General features: G+C 42.2%; 1 protein-coding gene across 4 annotated transcripts in view; it reads left to right on the top strand.

Moving 5' to 3' along the window:
* Positions 1 to 9,688, top strand: part of ak8 (adenylate kinase 8) — a 148,389-nt gene extending 138,701 nt beyond the window's left edge. For 3 of the 4 annotated variants that reach the window (XM_068011864.1, XM_068011861.1, XM_068011862.1), the window contains one exon: positions 8,532 to 9,687. In XM_068011864.1, the coding sequence (XP_067867965.1) occupies positions 8,532 to 8,778 (247 nt within the window). In that variant the 3' untranslated portion in view covers positions 8,779 to 9,687. Of the gene's footprint in view, positions 1 to 8,531 lie in introns of all 4 variants that reach the window. The other variant, XM_068011863.1, reaches the window with a different exon arrangement.
* Positions 9,689 to 21,307: the final 11,619 nt, after the last annotated feature.

Raw genomic sequence — 21,307 nt, 5'->3', positions numbered from 1 at the left:
GTTGAATGGCAGCTTTATTCACAGACCATCAAAAAACAGAGAGAGCGAAACGCTAACTGATTCCTTTGCGTAATTTGTAAATTAAACTGCCAGTCAAACTATGCCATCTTCTAGATTGAAGTCAGATACTGAACAAAATGGAAAAATACACCAGCTGCATTCTTTTAGTATATGTCACTGTTACAGCTTCAGTTATGACCTCAGTTGAGACCATTAAATTTAAAACAAGAGATAAGAACTCCCCAGATCAATTAAAGAATTACACGACTCTATTTCACATTTTAAGACTTTTACTATAACAACTAAGCTAAAAATCAATGTTAACTTAACAGTACTTGGTAGGTTGCTAATACCCTAAATTACGAAGTAAGGTATTTCCCATTAACTTATTAAAACACTCGAAAACCCTACACCACATTTATACATTACAGTGTTCTCATCAAATTGGTGTCTTTGCAGTTAAAAGTCCCAAACTCTTCCCAATTGCAATGGGATGGATCTCCCAGTCCCTAACAAAAACCAATGTCCTGTTTGCTCACTACTTCTGAGCACATTTGACTAGTCTTCCCATTAATAAGGCTATCTCTGGTGACCCTATTGATCTTTTCTCCTCCACAAACCTCAACTTTCGAACCAGGTTCAAATCTTAGCAGTCTTTTGCTGTATCAGTGCTGTGAGAGCAGTTGTTTTCTCTCTGTCTTCTTAGCCTGCCCCTACTAATCTTCGTATCTTCCTTTCTTCCTTACAGCCTGTCAAACTTGGGAAAACCTGTTGAATTTATCCAGAATCAAAAGTCAATAGTCGGTTTCCTTTTACTCAGAGTCCATAAATCTGGCCACATCAAAACCACCTGGGCCTTCCTTTGTTTGAATTTGCATTTTGAGAGCTCCTGGCTCCTTGTTTACGATCTGGGAGTCTGGGAGAGTGAAACCCATTGTCCTTTCAGGTGTTAAAATCTTGCACTCTGCTTTTAAAAGGATCTTTGATCTGGGTTCCTTGTTGTCATGGCAACCAAGATGCCTACGTTGTTTCCGGGCAAACTTGGTGTGAGGTCACATGTCTCATCCAAATCCTTTTTACACTGCATGATAAATCACAGTTTTTAAAACATCATCGTACAAGTCCAACGTTCATTACAGTCAACTTGAAATACTTTTGCAGCTGTAAAATTTCAATGCAGATTCTTGGGTGGAAGGGGACTGAGGGATAGGGGGAAAGGGTTCATAGGTAACAAACGCCAGCAAGTGAAGTGCATCTTCCTGGTGGGTTAATGTACATTACGGTTGGAGCATTAGTATAAAGCAGTTCCCCCTTGACATAAATTTTAAACTTGTATAGTGTAAATCTGCATCTGAGGCCCAACCTGATTTCTGAACAAACTGAAGAGTTACAAACTATTTACAGTGCAGAAACAGGCCATTCAGTCCAATAGATCTATGCAGGTGTTTATGTTCCACACAAGCCTCCTCCCACCCTCTTAAACCCCATCAATATATCCTACTATTCCTTTCTCCCTCATGTTCTTATCCAGCAAACTGATATGCTTGAAACCTTGATGTACACTTCTGAGCAAAGCTCCACGCTAGTAGTGCAAATTCATAAAATCTGCCATTCTAAGCGTACTATGGTGGTAATTTTCCCACTTGGGGTTCCCAGGCTTACCTGCTGATAGTGTATATCAGAAATTCTGGAGTGCACTGTCCATGATCCTCAATGGGAGTACACACTCAGAAAATTACTCCCTATGTGCTAACAACATAGGCTGGAGGGTGGTGGTGGTGGAGGATGGGGGACAGAGAAATTCATTCGCGTAGCTAGTGCCGCAACGCAGACTTATGTTGACATTGATTTCAGTGAAGAATGCTGTGCAGGTAGCAGCCACGTAACTATCTGCCCCCGGGAAGCAACCTAAGTCTGTGTAGCCCTGCTACATGAACGAGTTTCTCCCCCAGGTTGAAAAGTGTATTGGAGGGGGAAACTTGATGAAAATTGATAGTCTTAATTTTACTGCATGTTTCTTCCCCCCCCACCATCCGCCATCCCTCCCACCTCCTCCCACCTCCCAAACATACAGACAAACCTCAGCACTCTCGGCCCAACCCCACCTTTCACTCTAGTCCTCTCAGAATCTCAGATGCCCCCACCCCACACTCACTAGTCCTTCCCATCCTGGAAAGCTCCCCCTCCCCCACCCCACATTTCTAGATCCAATGAACTGCTCCCAATAGTCACACACCCCAGCGCTCCTTCCCAAATTCCAGCCCCCTATTGGCTGCTGCCAAACCTCACCATCCACCTTCCATTGTTCCTAGTCTTAGGGACCCCTTTTGTGGTGTGGACCCTAACCCCATCCAAAGTTCTTAGACTGTGTAATCACCCCTCAATGTCCCCTCCCCCAATCCTCATTTCAGTGCTCCGTCATTCAGCAACCTTGCTTTCCCAAAGCTCTTACCCTACTACCCCCATCCCAGTGATCGTACACCCAAGACCAGTGCCATTTCGCTGCAATCCTTTCCATCAGTTTCACACTTGCAACATACCACCCCTAGCATTCATACTCCTACCAGATCTCAGAAAGTGAGAGTCTTCCCCACACTTTTCCATGCCCCTCACACACAATATCAGTAAATAAATATCCCCTGTAATTATGCTGTTTCTACTTTCCGAGAAGCTGTTAACTTCGATCCTACTTTGTCTACTTAAGCTTCAGAATTTGTAAATCATTTTGCCATTAGATCTGTCCTGTAGCATTACTGGTATTCTGGGAAAGAGCATAAACTAGAGGGCAAAACATATTCTCCACGTGGCTGGTCATGCAGGATGACTCCTGTATGCTTCTAAATTACATTAAAGGGAAGTACCACAGCTCACGGGTGTAGTAGTATTCCATGAATAACAGGCAATACAACACATAATACTAAATAATTTATTACATAAGAAAAGAATTCCTCCTTGCTTCAGGGACATAATAAAATTGGGCATTCTATTCTTAATTTATGTTGCCTTGCAGACAGGACACACATACTGCTTCAAAAAGGTCTAGACAATAAGTTAATAAAGTGTTGCAGTCCGTAACAATAGAAACTGTTAAAGCCTCAACACACTGTGTCATCCTGCATGCTTTATTGCGGTGTTTGTGTCACTATTAGAACAAACTGGAACAGCACAGGCTGATTCCAGTAGCGATGACTAATCAAGATGTCTCCTGTAGCATCAAAGACAATCACATTCGCTTGGTAATTGATGCTCAAGAATTGTGTCATGTATTCTTTAATGATGCAAGTTATTAGCAAACAAGCAAACAAATCTAAAGTACAATGTTTTTAAAAAGGGAAATGTTTCTACTGAGTTGTGAGACAATTGAAGATTTAAAGGAACCAGCAGAAGCCATAACAGTGTCTTTCAGTCACTCCTATTTTATGGTTTATGGTTGATGGTAAGAGGTACTGATTCTACTCCTCTCGAAATAAACCCCAGTGCTTTGTTTGCTTTTTTGTATGGCTTTATTAACCGGCATCGCTACTTTTAATGGACCAGATTTTGCCATCAGCGGCGAAGAAAGTGTGCTCGCCACTGATTTCGAAGAAAGTTGTGCTGAGAAATCTCCTGTAGCCCTCTGTAGCGAGAAGTTTAACTCTCACATCGTGCAATTAATTGTAGCATTCTTCTGTGGGGATTCCCAGTGTCAAGCTGCAGTGATGTTATCAAGCTGTCCAAGCAGCCAGTCACATTAAAGAATTCTCACAGACAGCCAACCAGGAAATGAAAAGCACTAAAAATCAAAACACCTGTTAAAAATGTTAGAATAAGGGTTGGGACATACACAAGGGGTGAGTGGTAGAAGTTAAAATATCATGAAAAATCTTTAATTTTTTCAAAAATTCTTTACTAGGTTTTTAAAACTAGATTATTTAATTAATTATAATGGAGGCATTTAACATTCCACAAATATAAAATAATTTTTTCAAGACTAGATCAGTTGTTCAGCAGTAGTTACCACTCGGATCACTATTAAAAAGTTACATCTGACTGAACTTCTTATGGGGTTTCTAACAGCGAAATGAGAGCAGAAAAGGGAAAGTTCTCACTAAATCAACTGATTTCAGTGATCGCTGGGGTGGGGGAGGGGTCCACAGCGCAGCCTGTGGCAGAGCAGTGAATGACAGACTGCAGCTTCATTAATCTGCACTTGTGCTAAATCCTGAAGTTCAGTCATATTCAGACAGAGAAAGCTGACTGCTCGTCATCAGAAAACCCGACAAAATAATTGTGTATTTGTATCCCGGATCTCTGTGTTTCTTTACTCCAATTAGACACTTATTTTCCAAGGAGTATATGGGCTCCTTATTCATCCGACCAAAATGTGTGACCTCACACTTATCTATATTGATGTTCATTTGCCAATTACATGCCCATTCTGCAAGTTTCTCCCTCACTCTACCTCTTGTCTCCTTTAAGACGCTCCTTAAAGCCCACCTCTTTCACCAAGCTTTTGGCCATTTGTCCTAATATCTCTTTATGTAGCTTGGTATCAGATTTTGTCTCATAACGCTTCTGTGAAGCACTTTGGAATGTTTTACTATGTTAGACACTAAATGATGCAAATTGTTATTTATTAATGTCTTCCTCTATTTTATTACAGTCCTCCTCTATATTAAGTATATCTCCCAATTTGGTAGCATCCACAAATTTTGAAATTGTACTTCCTATTCCCGAGTCCAAATTGTTTATGTAAATGATGAACAACAGTGGGCCCAGCACCAATCCTTGTGGTACTCCATTTTTCACCATTTGCCAGTCTGAGTAACTACCTTTAACTTCTACCTTCTGTTTTGTATCCAGCTTGCTATCCATTCTACTACTTGTCCCCGACTCCACATCTTCTGACCTTAATCAAAAGTCTACTGTGTGGTACCTTATTGAAGGCATTGTGGAAATCTGAATATGCTATGTCTGCTACATTATTCTTATTTACCTTTTCTGATACTTCCTCAAAGCATTCAATAAGTTTGGTCAAGCATGATCTTCCCTTTTGGAATCTGTGCTGCTATTATATTTTCAATTTCTAAGTGTTTTTCTGTGACATCTTTGAGTAAGGATTCAATTTTTTGTATTTGTTCATGGGATATGAGCATTATTGGCAAGGCCAGCAATTGTTGCCCTTCCCTAATTTCCTTCGAGAAGGTGGTGGTAAGCCGCTTCTAGAACTGCTGAGGTCAATATGGTGTACGCATACCCACAGTGCTCTTAGGAAGGGAGTTCCATGATTTTGATCCAGCGATAGTGAAGGAGTAGAAATATAGTTCCAAGTCAGTTTGGTGAGTGGCTTGGAGTGGAAATTGCACGTGATGTTGTTTCCATGCACCTGCTGCCCTTCTAGGTGGTAGAGGTTATGGGTTTGGAAAGTCCTGTCCAAGGAGACTTGGCGAGTTGCTGCAGTACATCTTGTAGATGGTAGTGATGGAGGGGTGAATGTTTAAGGTGGCGGATGGCAGGCTGCTCAAAGTATACTGCTTTGTCCTGGATTTTGTCAAGCTTCTTGAGTGTTGAAGCTGCACTCATCCAGGCAAGTGGAGAGTATTCCACCACACTCCTGACTTGTGCCTTGTAGATGGTGGATAGGCTTTGAGAATCCTACCACCAACATTAAGCTACATGGTCTATAGTTCCCAAGATTTTGTTGTTCATCTGCAGCTGAATTTTTTCCATTGCAGTTTAAATAATCGCTGTGTTTAGGAATATTAATGTTCCTATAAAGTATTTGGATTACAATGGAGAAAGTTTGGTTCAAACACATTATATATAAAACAGGTGCAGAATAAAGTGAGTACATTTCTCATTTATTTTCTTTCGCTGATCCAAATCTCTGGTTGTGGGCTGCATTTGGACACCCATTCAATTGCCCAATGTTGTAAATGACTCCCATCATTTGTATCACAGTAGAATATTTCTCTATATGAATGTTCAGCAGGCTCCAGATGAGTGCAATGCTAGCTACAGCCGGTGGCTGCCTCGACTTTTCTAAATTGCGTATCAAAGTTTTCAAACAAATCCGATTGTATTTTCAAATTGGATAAATGTCTAATGCAAGTTTATTTCAAAGGCATCAATTAATGTAGCCATTCTAGTCTCAATATGTACTGATTATGTGCTGTGTGTGACATCCATTACTGCTTTTCTTTTAGATTTGATTTGTCTTTATGTTTAATCGAGGCAACTCCAATTACCTTGTGATGAATTATTTACAGTAGTACTATTTTTTGTCAAATATAATTAACAAAACAATAATCTACATTAACTAATCATTCATTAACTATTTATTACAGCACAGCTTAGCATGGTGCTCAAGACTTTATGATATTTATTACGTGATATATTTAATTAGTCATTGCGAGTATTATCTCAATTTAAATCATTGTCATGTGATTGAGCATAAATATTTGCTATAGATCTGGTTATTATCTCTAATGTGTTATGCATAATTTTAATAGAACCCTGTGAAAGGTTACAGCACAGAAAGAGGTCATTCAGCCCATCATGACTGCGCTGGCTGAAAAAACTAACCGCCCAATCTAATCCCACCTTCCAGTATCTGGTCCATAGCCTTGCAGGTTACAGCACTTCAGCTGCAGGTCCAGGAACCTCTTAAATAAGTTGAAGGTTTCTTCCTCCACCACCGATCCGGCCAGTGAATTCCAGACACCCACCACACTCTGGATGAAAAAGTTTTTCCTCATGTCCCCTCTAATCCTTCTACCTTAAATCTGTGCCTCCGGTAATTGACCTCTCTGCTAGGGAAAACAGGACCTTCCTGTCTACTAGCCTCCTTATAATTTTGTACACCTCAATTAAGTCACCCCTCAGCCTCCTCTGTTCTAAGGAAAACAACCCTAGCCTATCCAATCCTTCCTCATAGCTGCAATTTTCAAGCCCTGGCAACATTCTTGCAAATCTCCTCTGGACTCTCTCCAGAGCAATTATGTCCTTCCTGTAATGTGGTGACCAGAACTGTACGCAATACTCCAGCTGTGGCCTAACCAGCATTTTATACAGTTCCAGCATTACATCCCTGCTTTTGTATTCTATACCTCAGCCAATAAAGGAAAGCGTTCCATATGCCTTCTTCACCACTTTATCAACCTGTCCTGCCACCTATGGACATGCAATCCAAGGTCTCTCACTTCCTCTACCCCTCTCAATATCCTCCCATTTATTGTGTATTTCTTTGCTTTGTTTGTCCTCCCCTGTGCATTATCTCACACTTCTCCGGATTGAATTCCATTTGCCACTTTTCCACCCACTCGACCAAACCATTGATATCATTCTGGAGTCTACAGCTATCCTCTTCACTATCAACTACATGACCAATTTTTGTGTCATCTGAAAATTTCCCAATCATGCCAACCACATTTACGTCCAAATCATTAATATGTACCACAAACAGCAAGGGACCCAACACTGATCCCTGTGGAAAGCCACTGGAAACCGCCTTCCATTCGCAAAAACATTACCCTTTGTTTCCTGTCACTGAGCTAATTTTGGATTCAACTCGCCACATTCCCCTGTATCCCATGAGCTTTTACTTTTCTGACCAATCTTCCGTGTGGGACCTTGTCAAATGCCTTACTAAAGTCCATGTAGACAACATCCACTGCACTATCCTCAGCAGTCCTCCTTGTCACTTCCTCAAAAAATTCAATTAAGTTAGTAAGATACGACCTTCTCTTCAGGAGAATCCAGGCTGATTATCTCTGATTAATCCGTGCCTTTCTAAGTGACAGTTTATCCTGTCTCTCAGAATTGGTTCTAATAATTTGTCCACCACCGAGGTCAGACTGACCGGCCTTTAATTATTTGGTCTATCCCTCGCACCCTTTTTAAACAATGGTACAACGTTTGCAGACCTCCAATCCTCTGGTACCTTGCCTGCATCTAGTGAGGATTTGAAGATGATCCTCGGAGCATCCGCTATTTCCTCCCTGGCTTCCTTTAACAGCCTGGGTTACAATCCATCCGATCTCAAAGTTGTTTTGAATATTCCCTGACAATGTTGTCAGATTTATCCCATTGGTGCCCCTGTGTTATGGTAGCATTCAATATTTTCAGCACTTTTTTCCTAATAATTTATTAACTTGTGCACTTATATAAAAATATTAAATTTCCCCTTGCGTCTTGTCTGTGAAATACACAAAAAAATTACATTTTCAAGATATCCTCAATAAATTTTTAAATTAGGATGAATTAATTATAAAGGTGATATGTTTTCAAATTTTTGCAAATGGTTTTCCAAAACCATTCAATCCTAAGAATATAGATTTATTGTTAAATTGAAAACCATTTTGGGCTCTTCTACTAAATTCTGTTTGGAACCAGATTTAAAAACAAAAATTCATAACAATCTTGGCTGTCAGAAATTTAAAATCCTAATAACACTGTGAAGGCTTGATTTAGCCAGGTAATGAAGGTAAAAAGAGAGTTCTAACTCCCCATTATATTCAATTTTGTAATGCAATTATTATTCTGCTTTCTAGATATCACTCCATATACAAACCAGCACCATCCATTGAGGTTTTCAGTCGCTGCAAAGTAAATCCCAAGGATTCAGAGGAAAATGTGCAAAAAGCACTTGAAGTGTATCATGCCAATGTTAGGGACTTGGAGCAATTCTACAACCCTGTCATTCATGTCAGTGCAGACCAGGATCCTTACACGGTGTTTGAATACATTGAGAGCTGTGTTGTCAAACCGCTGTCAAAACACACAAATGTCTTCATTTGAGTGATATTGTAGTTAAGGCACTTCCTGTGATGTCTTTCCTACAGTTTGTATTCTGCATATTTAAGTCCTATAGTCACTTATGTAACAATAAAGTTAATTTCAGACTTTCCCCAAAATACACATTTGGTTTCCATTGTTCTATCAGATCTTGCCATGCAACATATCCAGACAAATCTGGGCTAACCATTGGAAATTACATTACAGAGGGATGTTCATGTTTATGCAAACCTCTATAGCTTGGTGGGAAAAACAGCTATTACATGTTCTTGATCTAACCTATGATTGCAGTGATCTTCTAATCATTCTTTGGTGTAGGTAAGTCTGAGTATTGAACCTGACAGGATGAACCTTTGAGAAAATATTCTTTCTTGGTGCAAGTTGCAATCACCACCTCTGATCTTGATGTACTACTCTGGCTCTGTGAGGTCATTAGATTTTTATCTGTCCATACAATCATACGTACATATGAATTAGGAGCAGGAGTAGGCCACTTGGCCCCTCGAACCTGCTCTGCCATTCAATAAGTTCATGGCGGAACTGGTTACTCCACATTACCACTTACCCCCGATAACCTTTCACCCCCTCGCTTATAAAGAATCTATCTACGCCTGCCTCAAACATATTCAAAGACTCTGCTTCCACCGCCTTTTGAGGAAAAGAGTTCCAAAGACTCACGACCCTCTGAGAGAAAACAATTCTATCATCTCTGTCTTAAATGGGTGACCCCTTATTTTTAAACAGTGACCCCTAGTTTTAGATTCTCCCACAAGGGGAAACATCCTTTCCACATCCACCCTGTCAAGACCCCTCAGGATCTTATATGTTTCGATCCATTATTAATATTCTATAATATTTGACTTGCAAGCATATTACTTCTGTTGCTGGATACAAATAAAGATGTTTTCTAGAACGGTAATGCTCTGCTTCCAGACCTGCATTCTGTTAAAACACTTCCAAATCCATATACATAAACAGACAGCTCTTTATTGGATGGGCAATAAAGGTAGTACATTAGTAAACAAGGCACAGTCAAGGCTGATCCTATCCCAGAAAATTTGGGGTTTTGACATAAGATCAAACAGCCTCCAGCTGATGGATGGTACTAAAGATAAATAAAATTGCCAGTGAATGCTTGCTTCAGTTGCTATTACTTTACTTGCTTACACATTTTGCACAGTCTACATGTGAAAATGATATGCACTATTGTTAAAAGATCAGGGAAGAGACCAGTTGTGCATTGGCACACGATTACTAACTCACTTGAGTAATACATGGTGACAACTAGCCAATGACAGACATGCAAGATAGTAATAAAAACAAGAAATGCTGGAACCACTCAGCAGGTCTGGCAGCATCTGTGAAAAGAGAAGCAGAGTTAACATTTCGGGTCAGTGACCCTTCTTCCGAAGCAGAAGTGCCTAACAGCACTCTGGGTGTACCAACACCACATGGACTGCAGTGGTTCAAGAATGTAGCTCACCACCACCTTCTCAAGGGCAATTAGGGATGGGCAATAAATGCTGGCTTTGCCAGCAATGCTCACATCCCAAGAATGAATAATAAAGTTATGGGGCTGAATTTTCAATTGCAGGAGGGGGCGAGCAGGGTGCAGGAACACATTGAAAATTACATTCCCGGAGAGCATCAATGGATCCCGATGTCTCTGAAACACAATGCAATTTTCAAAGGGAGGGCAGGAGGGGGAGTACTGGGAACCCGCTCACCTCTGATATATGCCCCATAAATCTCCTTAAGGAGCTTGTTAATGGGCTGGGGAGGGCCAGGAGGCGATTTTCAAATCGGAAATCGCCAAAGCCTAACATTCTGGTGCATATTAGTGCATAGCTGTCAGGTTCAATGAGGGGAGCTGCATAGTTCTTTTAAACCGAATGTTTTTTTGCCACCAATGCAAGATTGGGTGGAGTACCAATTGACTGAGCATTTGGCCAGTTTTCTGAGCGCTGAGGCTTCTGGCGCTCTGAGTTCTTGCCTCTTCACTTGTGCAAGGCAGCAGCAGGCCCCATCATGACTGCCGTCAGCCTTTGAGGCTCCTACTCCAACAGGTATCTCCCATCTCCCCACAGAGCTCAGCACCACTAGTTGGGCGCTGAATTCGCCTCCGGCTCAATTAGGGCAATAAGATTTGAAGGTAGCATCACGTGAGCAACGCAGGAGCAGCGTGGGGCTGGAACCCAACTTGAAAATCAAGTCCATAGTGTCTATCACATAGAATAATGCTTGCAACTTATGGTGAGAAGACTCAAGTCTCTCTTTGCATATTCAAGGGCTCTTTACTGTTGACAGATGTTTTATCGGATTGAAATCTTTTTTCTGTGTAACATCCTGGACAGACCCAACTACTTGCAGTCTTCATTTCCAGCGTTTGTGCTGTTATAGTTCAGGTTTTCTTCAGGTACTTTTAATTTGTGCTGAACACATACATCAGCTTCCAAAGACAAGTATGCATTTCCTATACACTGAAACGTAACCACTGAATATACTGGGATAAAAACAGAAAATGCTGGAAATACTCAGCAGGTCAGGCAGCATCTGTGGAAAGAGAGAGTTAACATTTCTAGCTGATAATCTTTCATCAGAACTGGAAAAAAACTTTTTCTGTTTTTGTTCAGATAACCAGCATCTGCAGTGTTTTGCTCTTGCGTTATGATACTTGGAGTTTGGTGAACAATGAATGCTTTTACTATTGAAATAGAATGGGATACCTGGCATGAAATACCCTGATTGATGGTAAATGCACTGATAGAGCGTTGTCTCTGTTCATGCTTACTCAGATAAGATTAAATAGAAACAAAACTAGAAGAGTAGGTTTTGATAAATTACAGTGTTTTACTTGTATTTATTCCTGTTTTAAAAAAAAGAGTTCCAAAACATAGGAGTTCTCTCTAGTGATTTGGATCATGTCTCTGTGATGACAAGTTTTATATGGGACCGAACTGTCATGCCACACCCAAACATCTCCCATATAGCAGAACAAAGTAGGATAACACTGAAGCAACACAAGCAGATATCACATTTATTTCCAGATTCAGATAGCTTCTGGCTGCAGGATTATCAATCAAAACTAAGCACAGACACAATTGGAGAACACCATGTTAATAAACAATGACACATTGTGCCTATGATTTTCAGAAAATGTTAATGCCAACGTAATATCTGCCTGCCTTTGTTGTACAAACTCAGTGCCTTTACATCTGATCAACTACCAGATCAAACTATCTGGCCTGTTCTCTTGAAGACAGCATGCCTCTGTTCTCAGCTGGTGGCCTCAAGATAAGTAAGCAGCCAGTTCAGAAAAATCATTTGCCTATTCCCTATATGTGTATCAATTAGGAATAAAGGAGGAAACATTTACCAGTTTTGTCATTTATACCCAAATGGTTCTTTGATCTGTCACCGCATACCTTAGAGAAATACATTCTCCCAGCATTGATTTATCATAGGCATAGATTCATGGAATCATACTATGCTAATATACTCATCCCAACATTAATGCAGCATATTTTACCCATTATGATTCACCAACCTGGAAGCCAAGATCAATGTGGGATCAAAGTTTGGGAGAAAAAGCTTCAGAATTGTGAGGAGTAACAGAATGCTTCTGTGAAAGGCTGAGAGCAGTAATGAGAAAATCCTTTTGAGAAAGATCAAGACAATACTTGTATAAATGAAACATTTGTTTATGATGGATCACTGAATCAAGTCATTCCATTCAATTTTAAACATCTTGAGGGGTCGACTGAATTTACTGCCCCATTCCTCCTTGCAATCCACCTGTCAGCATTTTGTTGGGGCTTTGAGATGGGTGTCTCAAGTGCCCAACTATTTCACAGATGTGCCTGCATATATCTGGGTTTGTTTGGCAGCTGTATTTTTGGGGGAATATTTCATTTTGAATCCAGTAAATGGCTCATCGCCTATTCTAATGTCAGCTGTGGCTCAGTTGGTAGCACTCTAGCGCCTGAATGAGAAGATTGTGGGTTCAAGTTCCCTCTCCAGGACTTGAACACAAAAATCAAAGCTGACGTTCCAGTGTAGTACTGAGGGAGTGCTGCACTGTCAGAGGTGCTGTCTTTCAGATGAGACATTAAACCGAGACCCCATCTGCTTTCTCAGGTAGACATAAAAATCCCACCACACTTTCAAAGAAGTGCAGGGGAGCTATCCCCAGTGTCCTTGACAACATCGCAAAAACAGATTATCTGGCCATTATCACATTGCTGTTTATGGAACCTTGTGTGCAAATTGACTGCCATATTTCCTACATCACAACAGCAACTACACTTCAAAAGTACCTCATTGGCTGTAAAGCACTTTGGGATATCCTCTGGTTACTATATAAATGCAAGTCCTTTTAGTTAGGAGATACGGGGGGAGGAGAGTGGTGGAGAGGGTGAATTTTGACCTTGTTTTCAGGTTGATAATGCTCTGAAATTCGAGCTACTTAATTTACCGCCCCATTCCTCCTTTTTTTAAAAAAAAATTCCTCCTTGTAATCCGCCTGTCAGTATTTTGTTGGGGGCCTTCACATGGGTGTCTCAGGTGCCCAGCTATTTCACATGGGTGTTTACATATATCTGGGTGAATTCAAGAGATTGGCAGCCGTGGGACTCGAACCTGGAATCGTGTGTGTTCACTGGCTGCAGAACCTTACAGTTGTGTAATTTTATCGTCTGTTATTGGTATTTGCTTTCATTAGTTACACTAAGGTACTTAGGCAACAATGCAGCATAAGGTAGAAGGTATCAAAGAACAGAAAATAAATGACACATATTTGTTATTTAAATATATGCTGCTTTTATCGATGGAGCTGCTTCTTTCACTGACACTGCTGTGCCAGCTGATGATAAAATACATTTAGTAAATATACCAATTATGCAATATGCTATTCCCTTAATGACAGCACATTTGTAGTAAACCTGCTTTATGCAGTGTCTCCATTTTTCCTCCACTTTGGTGAGTACACAGATGAATGCAAACAAGAAACTGTGCTCTCTGTGACTGCTCCTTTCCATGTTGTACATGCAGACTCGGGTCAGTCCGTGACCCTCTGGGATCTACTGGGAACAAGTGTTGAGAACAAGCGCTGAGCCGTGGGGCAGCAGAACATGTTAATACTCTTGTTTAACGATCCCTCAGAAATGGAGAACATCAGAGATTTCTCTTCGTTATAACTATGTACCAAGTCAGCCTAATTACTGCTCTGGGTATTAAAAGGCAGACAATCTATGGCAAATGCTTAATTTACAAAGCAGTAGTGATTTCCTCTGCACAGAAGTGTAATAAATGATGGATAAAATACCAGGATATTTTTAGGCTGTTACAAATGCCATTTTATGATACAAATACATGTTTGAAAATTAAAACTAAATCGGAAATTAAAGAACAATAAACAACTGAACAAAGATACATTTAAGATGGATCTCAAGAGGCAAACACCACCTGCCTTCATCAAACAGGGTTGTTGTGTGCTTGAGCAACGACTTCTCCCTAAGAGGATTACACAATCTGCTTGGTCCATAAAACGGAAAATACAATAAATCCAATTTTCTATAGAAAACAATCCTAAACCTGCATATCTGCTCTATTTACTTTTAATGTCTGAAGTACATTCTCCGTAGGTGAGACATTGTACATGGCCCAGCAACGCATGGAAGCTTGTTAGGGGAGGGCACTGAAGGGCAGATTTCTAAGATATGAATGATTCATTTTTTCTATTTTAACAATGCACAGTGGTGCAGTGGTTAGCACTGCAGCCTCACAGCTCCAGGGACCCGGGTTCAATTCTGGGTACTGCCTGTGCGGAGTTTGCAAGTTCTCCCTGTGACCGCGTGGGTTTTCGCCGGGTGCTCCGGTTTCCTCCCACCGCCAAAGACTTGCAGGTGATAGGTAAATTGGCCATTGTAAATTGCCCCTAGTGTAGGTAGCTGGTAGGAAATACGGGATTACTGTAGGGTTAGTATAAATGGGTGGTTCTCGGTCGGCACAGACTCGGTGGGCCGAAGGGCCTGTTTCAGTGCTGTATCTCTAAATAAATAAAATAAAATAAAATTTGTTGTTGAAATTCAACAGGAGAAATTCCTGTGTAGACACAGCAGCTAGTTCAAAATAATCACATACACAGGGAAGTTCTCCAAGACATTTACAATATCAATGTTTATAGCAGATCTGAAAGTACAATTAATAAAAAAATTGTTTCTGTGCCAATATTATTCTTGCTGCTACTTAAAAGTGTGGTCACTGTAGAATTACAGTAAAACTTTCCTGTCCACAACCACCTTTGATGATGCAGTATTACAGTTTTGCTAATTTACTTGTAATTTGTGGTACAGCACATCTTTGAGAAAAGAAACGTTTGAACAAGTACTATATACTAAATATACTAGCCTTGGAAGGAGTGCTGTAATGATTCAGTAGGATGATGGGATTTTCCTATGAAGAAAGATTGAGAAGACTGGGACTATAGTCCCTGGAATTTAGCAGAATGATAGGTGATCTCACTGAAACATAACAAAATTCTTAAGGGGCTTGATAGATAGATGCTGGGAGGATTTTTGCCCAGCTAGAGAGTCTAGAGCTGGAGGACACAGTCTCAGAATAAGGGGTTGGCCATTTACAATTGAGATGAGGAGACATTTCTTCACTCAAAGAGTTGTGAATTTTTGAAATTCAGTACTCCAAAGGGCTGTGGATGCTCAGACAGAGATCGATAGATTTTTGGGAGATAGATTATAGGCGGAGCCTATAAATCCAACCCGAGGATCGAGGCCCAGTCGCTTACCTTCTGGGAGAGGAGTGCAGTTGGAGCTCTTCCAAAGCGCCAGAGTTTTGAAAAAAAAAAGCCAACAGTGATGCAGAGGAGAGCTGCAAGGTGATTGGTTGGTGAGTAGCAGCTGTTAGTGTATTTAAATATCTTTTAAAAAAAGGGAAAGTTTTGTTGAAAAAAGAACCTCTGGTGATAAGGTGAGTTACTGCTAAAGTGTTTTTTTTAAGGACTTTAGATTGGAGTGGGTAGAACAAGGCCCTAGTGTAATTAGTATTTTTAAATTAAGGGGGTAACTAATTAACCTAAGGGTAAGTCATGGCAGGAGAGCTCAGCCCCGTGATATGCTCCTCCTGCTCTATGTGGGAAATCAGGGATGCTTCCAGTGTCCCTGACCACCATGTGTGCAGGAAGTGTATCCGGCTGCAGCTACTGACTACCCGCATTATGGAGCTGGAGCTGCGGGTGGATTCACTGTGGAGCATCTGTGATGCTGAGGACGTCGTGGATAGCATGTTTAGTGAGGTGGTCACACCGCAGGTAATGGCTGCACAGGCAGAAAAGAGATGGGTGACCACCAGACGGAGTAGTAGGCGCAGGCAATAGTGCAGAGTCCCCTGTGGCCATCCCCCTCTCAAACAGATATACCGCTTTGGATACTGTTGGGGGGGATGTCTTCCCAGGGGAAAGCAGCAACAGCCAAGTTTGTGGCACCACGGAGGGCTCTGCTGCACAGCAGGGGAGGATAAGGGTTGGAAGAGCTATAGTGATAGGGGATTCTATCGTAAGGGGTGCAGATAGGCGTTTCTGTGGCCGCAAACGAGACTCCAGGATGGTATGTTGCCTCCCTGGTGCTAGGGTCAAGGATGTCTCGGAGCGGCTGCAGGACATTCTGAAAGGGGAGGGTGAACAGCCAGAGGTCGTGGTCCATATTGGTACGAACGACATAGGCAGGAAGAGAGATGAGGTCCTGCAAAGTGAATATAGGGAGTTAGGCAGAAGGTTAAAAAGCAGGATCTCTAGGGTTGTAATCTCAGGATTACTCCCTGTGCCACGTGCTGGTGAGGGTAGGAATAGAGGGATCAGGCAAATAAATGCGTGGCTGAAGAGCTGTAGGCGGGAGGGCTTCAGCTACTTGGATCAATGGGATCTCTTCTGGTGCAGAGGTGACCTGTACAAGAAGGATGGGTTGCATCTGAACTGGAAGGGGACCAATATCCTTGCGGGGAGGTTTGCTAGTACTACTCGGGAGGGTTTAAACTAGTCTTGCAGGGGGGTGGGACCCAAAGTAGTAATCTCTCCGATGAGATAGTTGAGGCAAATGGAGAGGTTAAAAGTCCAGTAGGCAGGCCAGGTAGGGGCAGGACAGGGAATGTGGAAGGTCTGGTAGGCTAAATTGCATTTACTTTAATGAAAGAAGCCTTACAGGTAAGGCAGATGAACTCAGAGCATGGGATTGTGATATTATAGCTATTACGGAAACGTGGTTGAGGGATGGGCGGGACTGGCAGCTCAATGTTCCGGGGTACCGATGCTTCCGGCGTGACAGAGGTGGAGATAAGAGAGGAGGGGGAGTTGCACGATTGATTAGGGAGGACATCACGGCAGTACTATAGAGAGGATATCCCGGGGGAAACCTCCAGCAAGGCCATATGGGGAGAACTTAGAAATAAGAAAGGGTTGATCACTTTGATGGGATTATACTATAGGCCCCCCAATAGTCAGAGGGAATTGGAGGAGCATATATTTAGGGAAATCACAGATAGGTATAGGAATTATAGGTTTGTAATAGTAGATGATTTTAACTTCCCTAATATTGACTGGGACTGCCTTAGTGCCAAGGGATCAGATGGGGAAGAATTTGTTAAGTGTATCCAGGATAGTTTTCTGAAGAGGTATGTGGATGGCCCTACTAGAGAAGGGGCTACACTCGACCTCTTCATAGGAAATGAGGCTGGGCAGGTGGTTGATGTGTCAGTGGGGAAGCACTTTGGAACCAGTGACCATAACTCTATTAGCTTCGAGATAGTTATGGAAAAGGATTGGTCCTCAGGTTGAAGTCCTAAATTGGGGGAAGGCTAATTTCGATGGCATCAAACAGGAACTCTCAAAAGTTGATTGGGAGAGGCTGTTTACAGGTAAAGGGACGTCTGACAAGTGGGAGGCTTTTAAAAGTGAGATAGGAAGAGTTCAGGGTTGGCATGTTCCTGTTAGATGGAAGGGCAAGGCTGGCAAGTTTAGGGAACCTTGGTTGACGAGGGACATTGAGGGTCTGGTCAGAACAAAGAAGGAGGCATATGTCAGGTATAGGCAGCTGGGATCAAGCGAGTCCCTCGAGGAGTATAGGGGATGTAGGACTACTCTTAAGAAGGAAACTAGGAGGGCGAAAAGGGACCATGAGATTTTCCTGGCAGATAAGATAAAGGAGAATCCTAAAAGATTCTATAAGTATATGAAGAGTAAAAGGGTAGCTAGGGAGAGAGTAGGTCCCCTTAAGGATCAGTGTGGTAATCGATGTGTGGAGCCATGAGAAATGGGCGAGGTCTTAAATGAATACTTCTCGTCTGTGGAGAAGGTCATGGAAGCTGGTGAGTTCAAGGGAGGGAACACCGATATCCTGGAGCATATCAACATCACAAAGGAGAAGGTGTTGGAGGTTGTGAAGCGCATTAAGGTGGATAAATCTGCAGGGCCTGACCAGGTGTATCCTAGGATGCTATGGGAAGCAAGGGAGGACATTGCTCGGGCCCTGGCAGAGATTTTTGTATCATCATTAGCCATGGGTGAGGTACCGGAAGACTGGAGGATAGCTAATATTGTGTCTTTATTTAAGAAGGGCAGCAGGGATAAGCCAGGGAACTACCGGCCACTGAGCCTTACATCAGTGGTGGGAAAGTTATTGGAAGGGATTCTGAGAGACAGGATTTATATGCATTTGGAAAGGCAAGGTCTGATTAGGGATAGTCAGCATGGCTTTGTGTGTGGGAAATCATGTCTCATGAATTTGATTGAGTTTTTCAAGGAGGTGACCAAGAGGATTGACGAGGGCAGGGCGATGGACGTTGTCTACATGGACTTTAGCAAGGCCTTTGACATGTTCCCGCATGGTAGGCTGGTCCAGAAATTTCAAACACTTGGGATCCAAGGTGAGCTAGCCAATTGGATACAAAATTGGCTTAGTGATAGGAGGCAGAGGGTGGTAATGGAGGGTTGTTTTTCAGATTGGAGGCCGGTGACCAGTGGTGTGCCCCAGGCATCGGTGCTGGGCCCTCTATTGTTTCTCATATATATTAATGACTTGGATGTAAATGTAGGGGGCATGATTAGTAAGTTTGCAGATGACACCAAAATTGGTGGTATAGTGGACAGTGAAGAAGGTTGTCTAAGGTTACAACAGGATATAGATCAACTGGGAAAGTGGGTAAGGGATTGGTAAATGGAATTTAACACAGACAAGTGTGAAGTGATGCATTTTAGGAAGTTAAACCAGAGCAGGACATACAGTGAATGGCAGGGCGCTGGGGAGTGTTGTTGAGCAGAAAGACCTTGGGGTGCAAGTACATAGTTCCCTGAAAGTGGCAACACAGGTAGACAGGGTGGTGAAGAAGGCATATGGCATGCTTGCCTTCATCGGCCAAGGCACTGAGTACAAGAATTGGGATGTCATGTTGTACGTAACGTTGGTTAGGCCACACTTGGAGTACTGTGTGCAGTTCTGGTTGCCGCATTACAGGAAAGATGTGATTAAGCTAGAGAGGGTGCAGAAAAGATTCACAAGGATGTTGCCTGGTTTGGAGGGCTTGAGTTATAAAGAGAGGTTGGATAGACTGGGTCTGTTTTCCCTGGAGCAAAGGAGGCTGAGAGGGGACATGATAGAGGTATATAAAATTATGAGAGGCATAGATAGGGTAGACAGCCAGAGTCTGTTTCCCATGGTAGGGGTGACTAAAAACTAGAGGGCATAGATTTAAGATGAGAGGGAGGAGGTTTAAAGGGGATCAAAGGGGTAAATTTTTCACACAAGGAATAGTGGGTATCTGGAATGAGCTGCCTGAGGAGGTGGTGGAGGCAGGAACAGTAGCGACATTTAAGAGGCATCTGGACAGGTACTTGAATGAGCAAGGCATAGAGGGATATGGAATTAATGCAGGCAGGTGGGATTAGTATAGTTAGGCATTATGGTCGGCATGGATGCGATGGGCCGAAGGGCCTGTTTCTATGCTGTACGACTCTTTGACTCTAAAAGGCAGTGGAAGCAGAGTCTGTTAATATTTTTAAGGCAGAGGTAGATAGATTCTTGATAAGCAAGGGGGTGAAATGTTATTGGGGGTAGGCAGGAATGTGGAGTTGAGGTTATAATCAGATCAGCCATGATCTTATTGAATGGTGGAGCAGGATCGAGGGGCCAAGTGACCTACTCCTACTCCTAATTCGTATGTTTATATGATCGTAAGTCAAAAAGTGCCTTTTTCCTGCAATTCCATAATTCTTTGTCTTCTCTCTTTCTACATGCTCCTTGCACATTTTCTCTTATTGTCTCTGCATCTGTCTTCACTCTGCTGTTGCTTGCAAAAATAATTAGTACACAAAGTAGGCTGAAATGCTTCCTACTGCAAACCCTCTAGTGCCACATTGCCCAGTCCGAGCTTGTACTTCTCACACCTATATGATGAAGTCTTTGCCCAAATCCATGATTCAATCACACCCACAATGGAATGACGTATTGTTCTCTTCCCCACTCAACACAGCCTCATTCACCTTCTCTGAGCAGGATCTTGCCCCACCTAATAGGTTCCCGTTCTCTCAACCCTGTTCATTTGGATCTCCCTTTCCCTCTCAACAGAATCTATTCATACTCCCTCACTAGGCTGTCTTTCCACCACCCAAACAAATTCTCAGGCAGAATGAATTGGAGCAGGGTTAGAGTCAGATGGGTAGAGTCATCTATATTTATGAGGAGGTGCATATGAAACTCACCATGCTAATATTAGTGGAGGTTATGCCGAGCTGCTTCTACTGAAGTAATGCATGACAGGGGTGTGGGGTGCAAACCTCCATTGTCAAATTAGCTTCAGATTCTTCTGCTTCTAATTCCTTTACATTATGGGAACATCACAGGTATCAGGATAAAGTAATTGTGAGCCTCAAGCCCAGTTTTAATCTTCCACTTGGTTTTTCAGGAACCAACCTCATTGCCTTCATACTTGATTCTCATCCTATGCCTAGTGTTTGCCGTGGCCCCAATGCTAACTGACAGACAGACATGGTAACACTAAGCAATGTAAGAAATATAAGTAAGAAGTATGCAATACTCTCCTTTCTCTGGTCCTTCCTCCCACAACAGGATCTTTCTCTCCTGCCCTATCCCCACCCTCAAACCATCTCAAATGGTGCCTCTCTTTCTCCTCCTACCTCCCCACCCCCCACACATTTTTGATATTCCTCCTCATCCCAGCTCCCACACTTTCAATAAAAGCAAAATACTGCGGATGCTGGAAATCTGAATTAAAAACAAGAAATGCTGGAAATACTCAGCAGGTCTGGCAGTATCTGTGGAGCGAGAAGCAGAGTTAACGTTTCAGCTCAGTGACGCTTCTTCAGAACTGGCAAATATTAGAAATGTAAAAGGTTATAAGCAAGTAAAGCGGGGTTGGGGCAAGAGATAACAAAGGAGAAGGTGTAGATAGGACAAGGTCACAGAATAGCTGACCAGAAGGTCATGGAGCAAAGGCAAACAATATGTTAATG

The sequence above is a fragment of the Heterodontus francisci genome, chromosome 32, assembly GCF_036365525.1.
Source record: "Heterodontus francisci isolate sHetFra1 chromosome 32, sHetFra1.hap1, whole genome shotgun sequence".
NCBI lineage: Eukaryota > Metazoa > Chordata > Chondrichthyes > Heterodontiformes > Heterodontidae > Heterodontus > Heterodontus francisci.
This window is presented reverse-complemented; position numbering and strand designations above follow the sequence as displayed.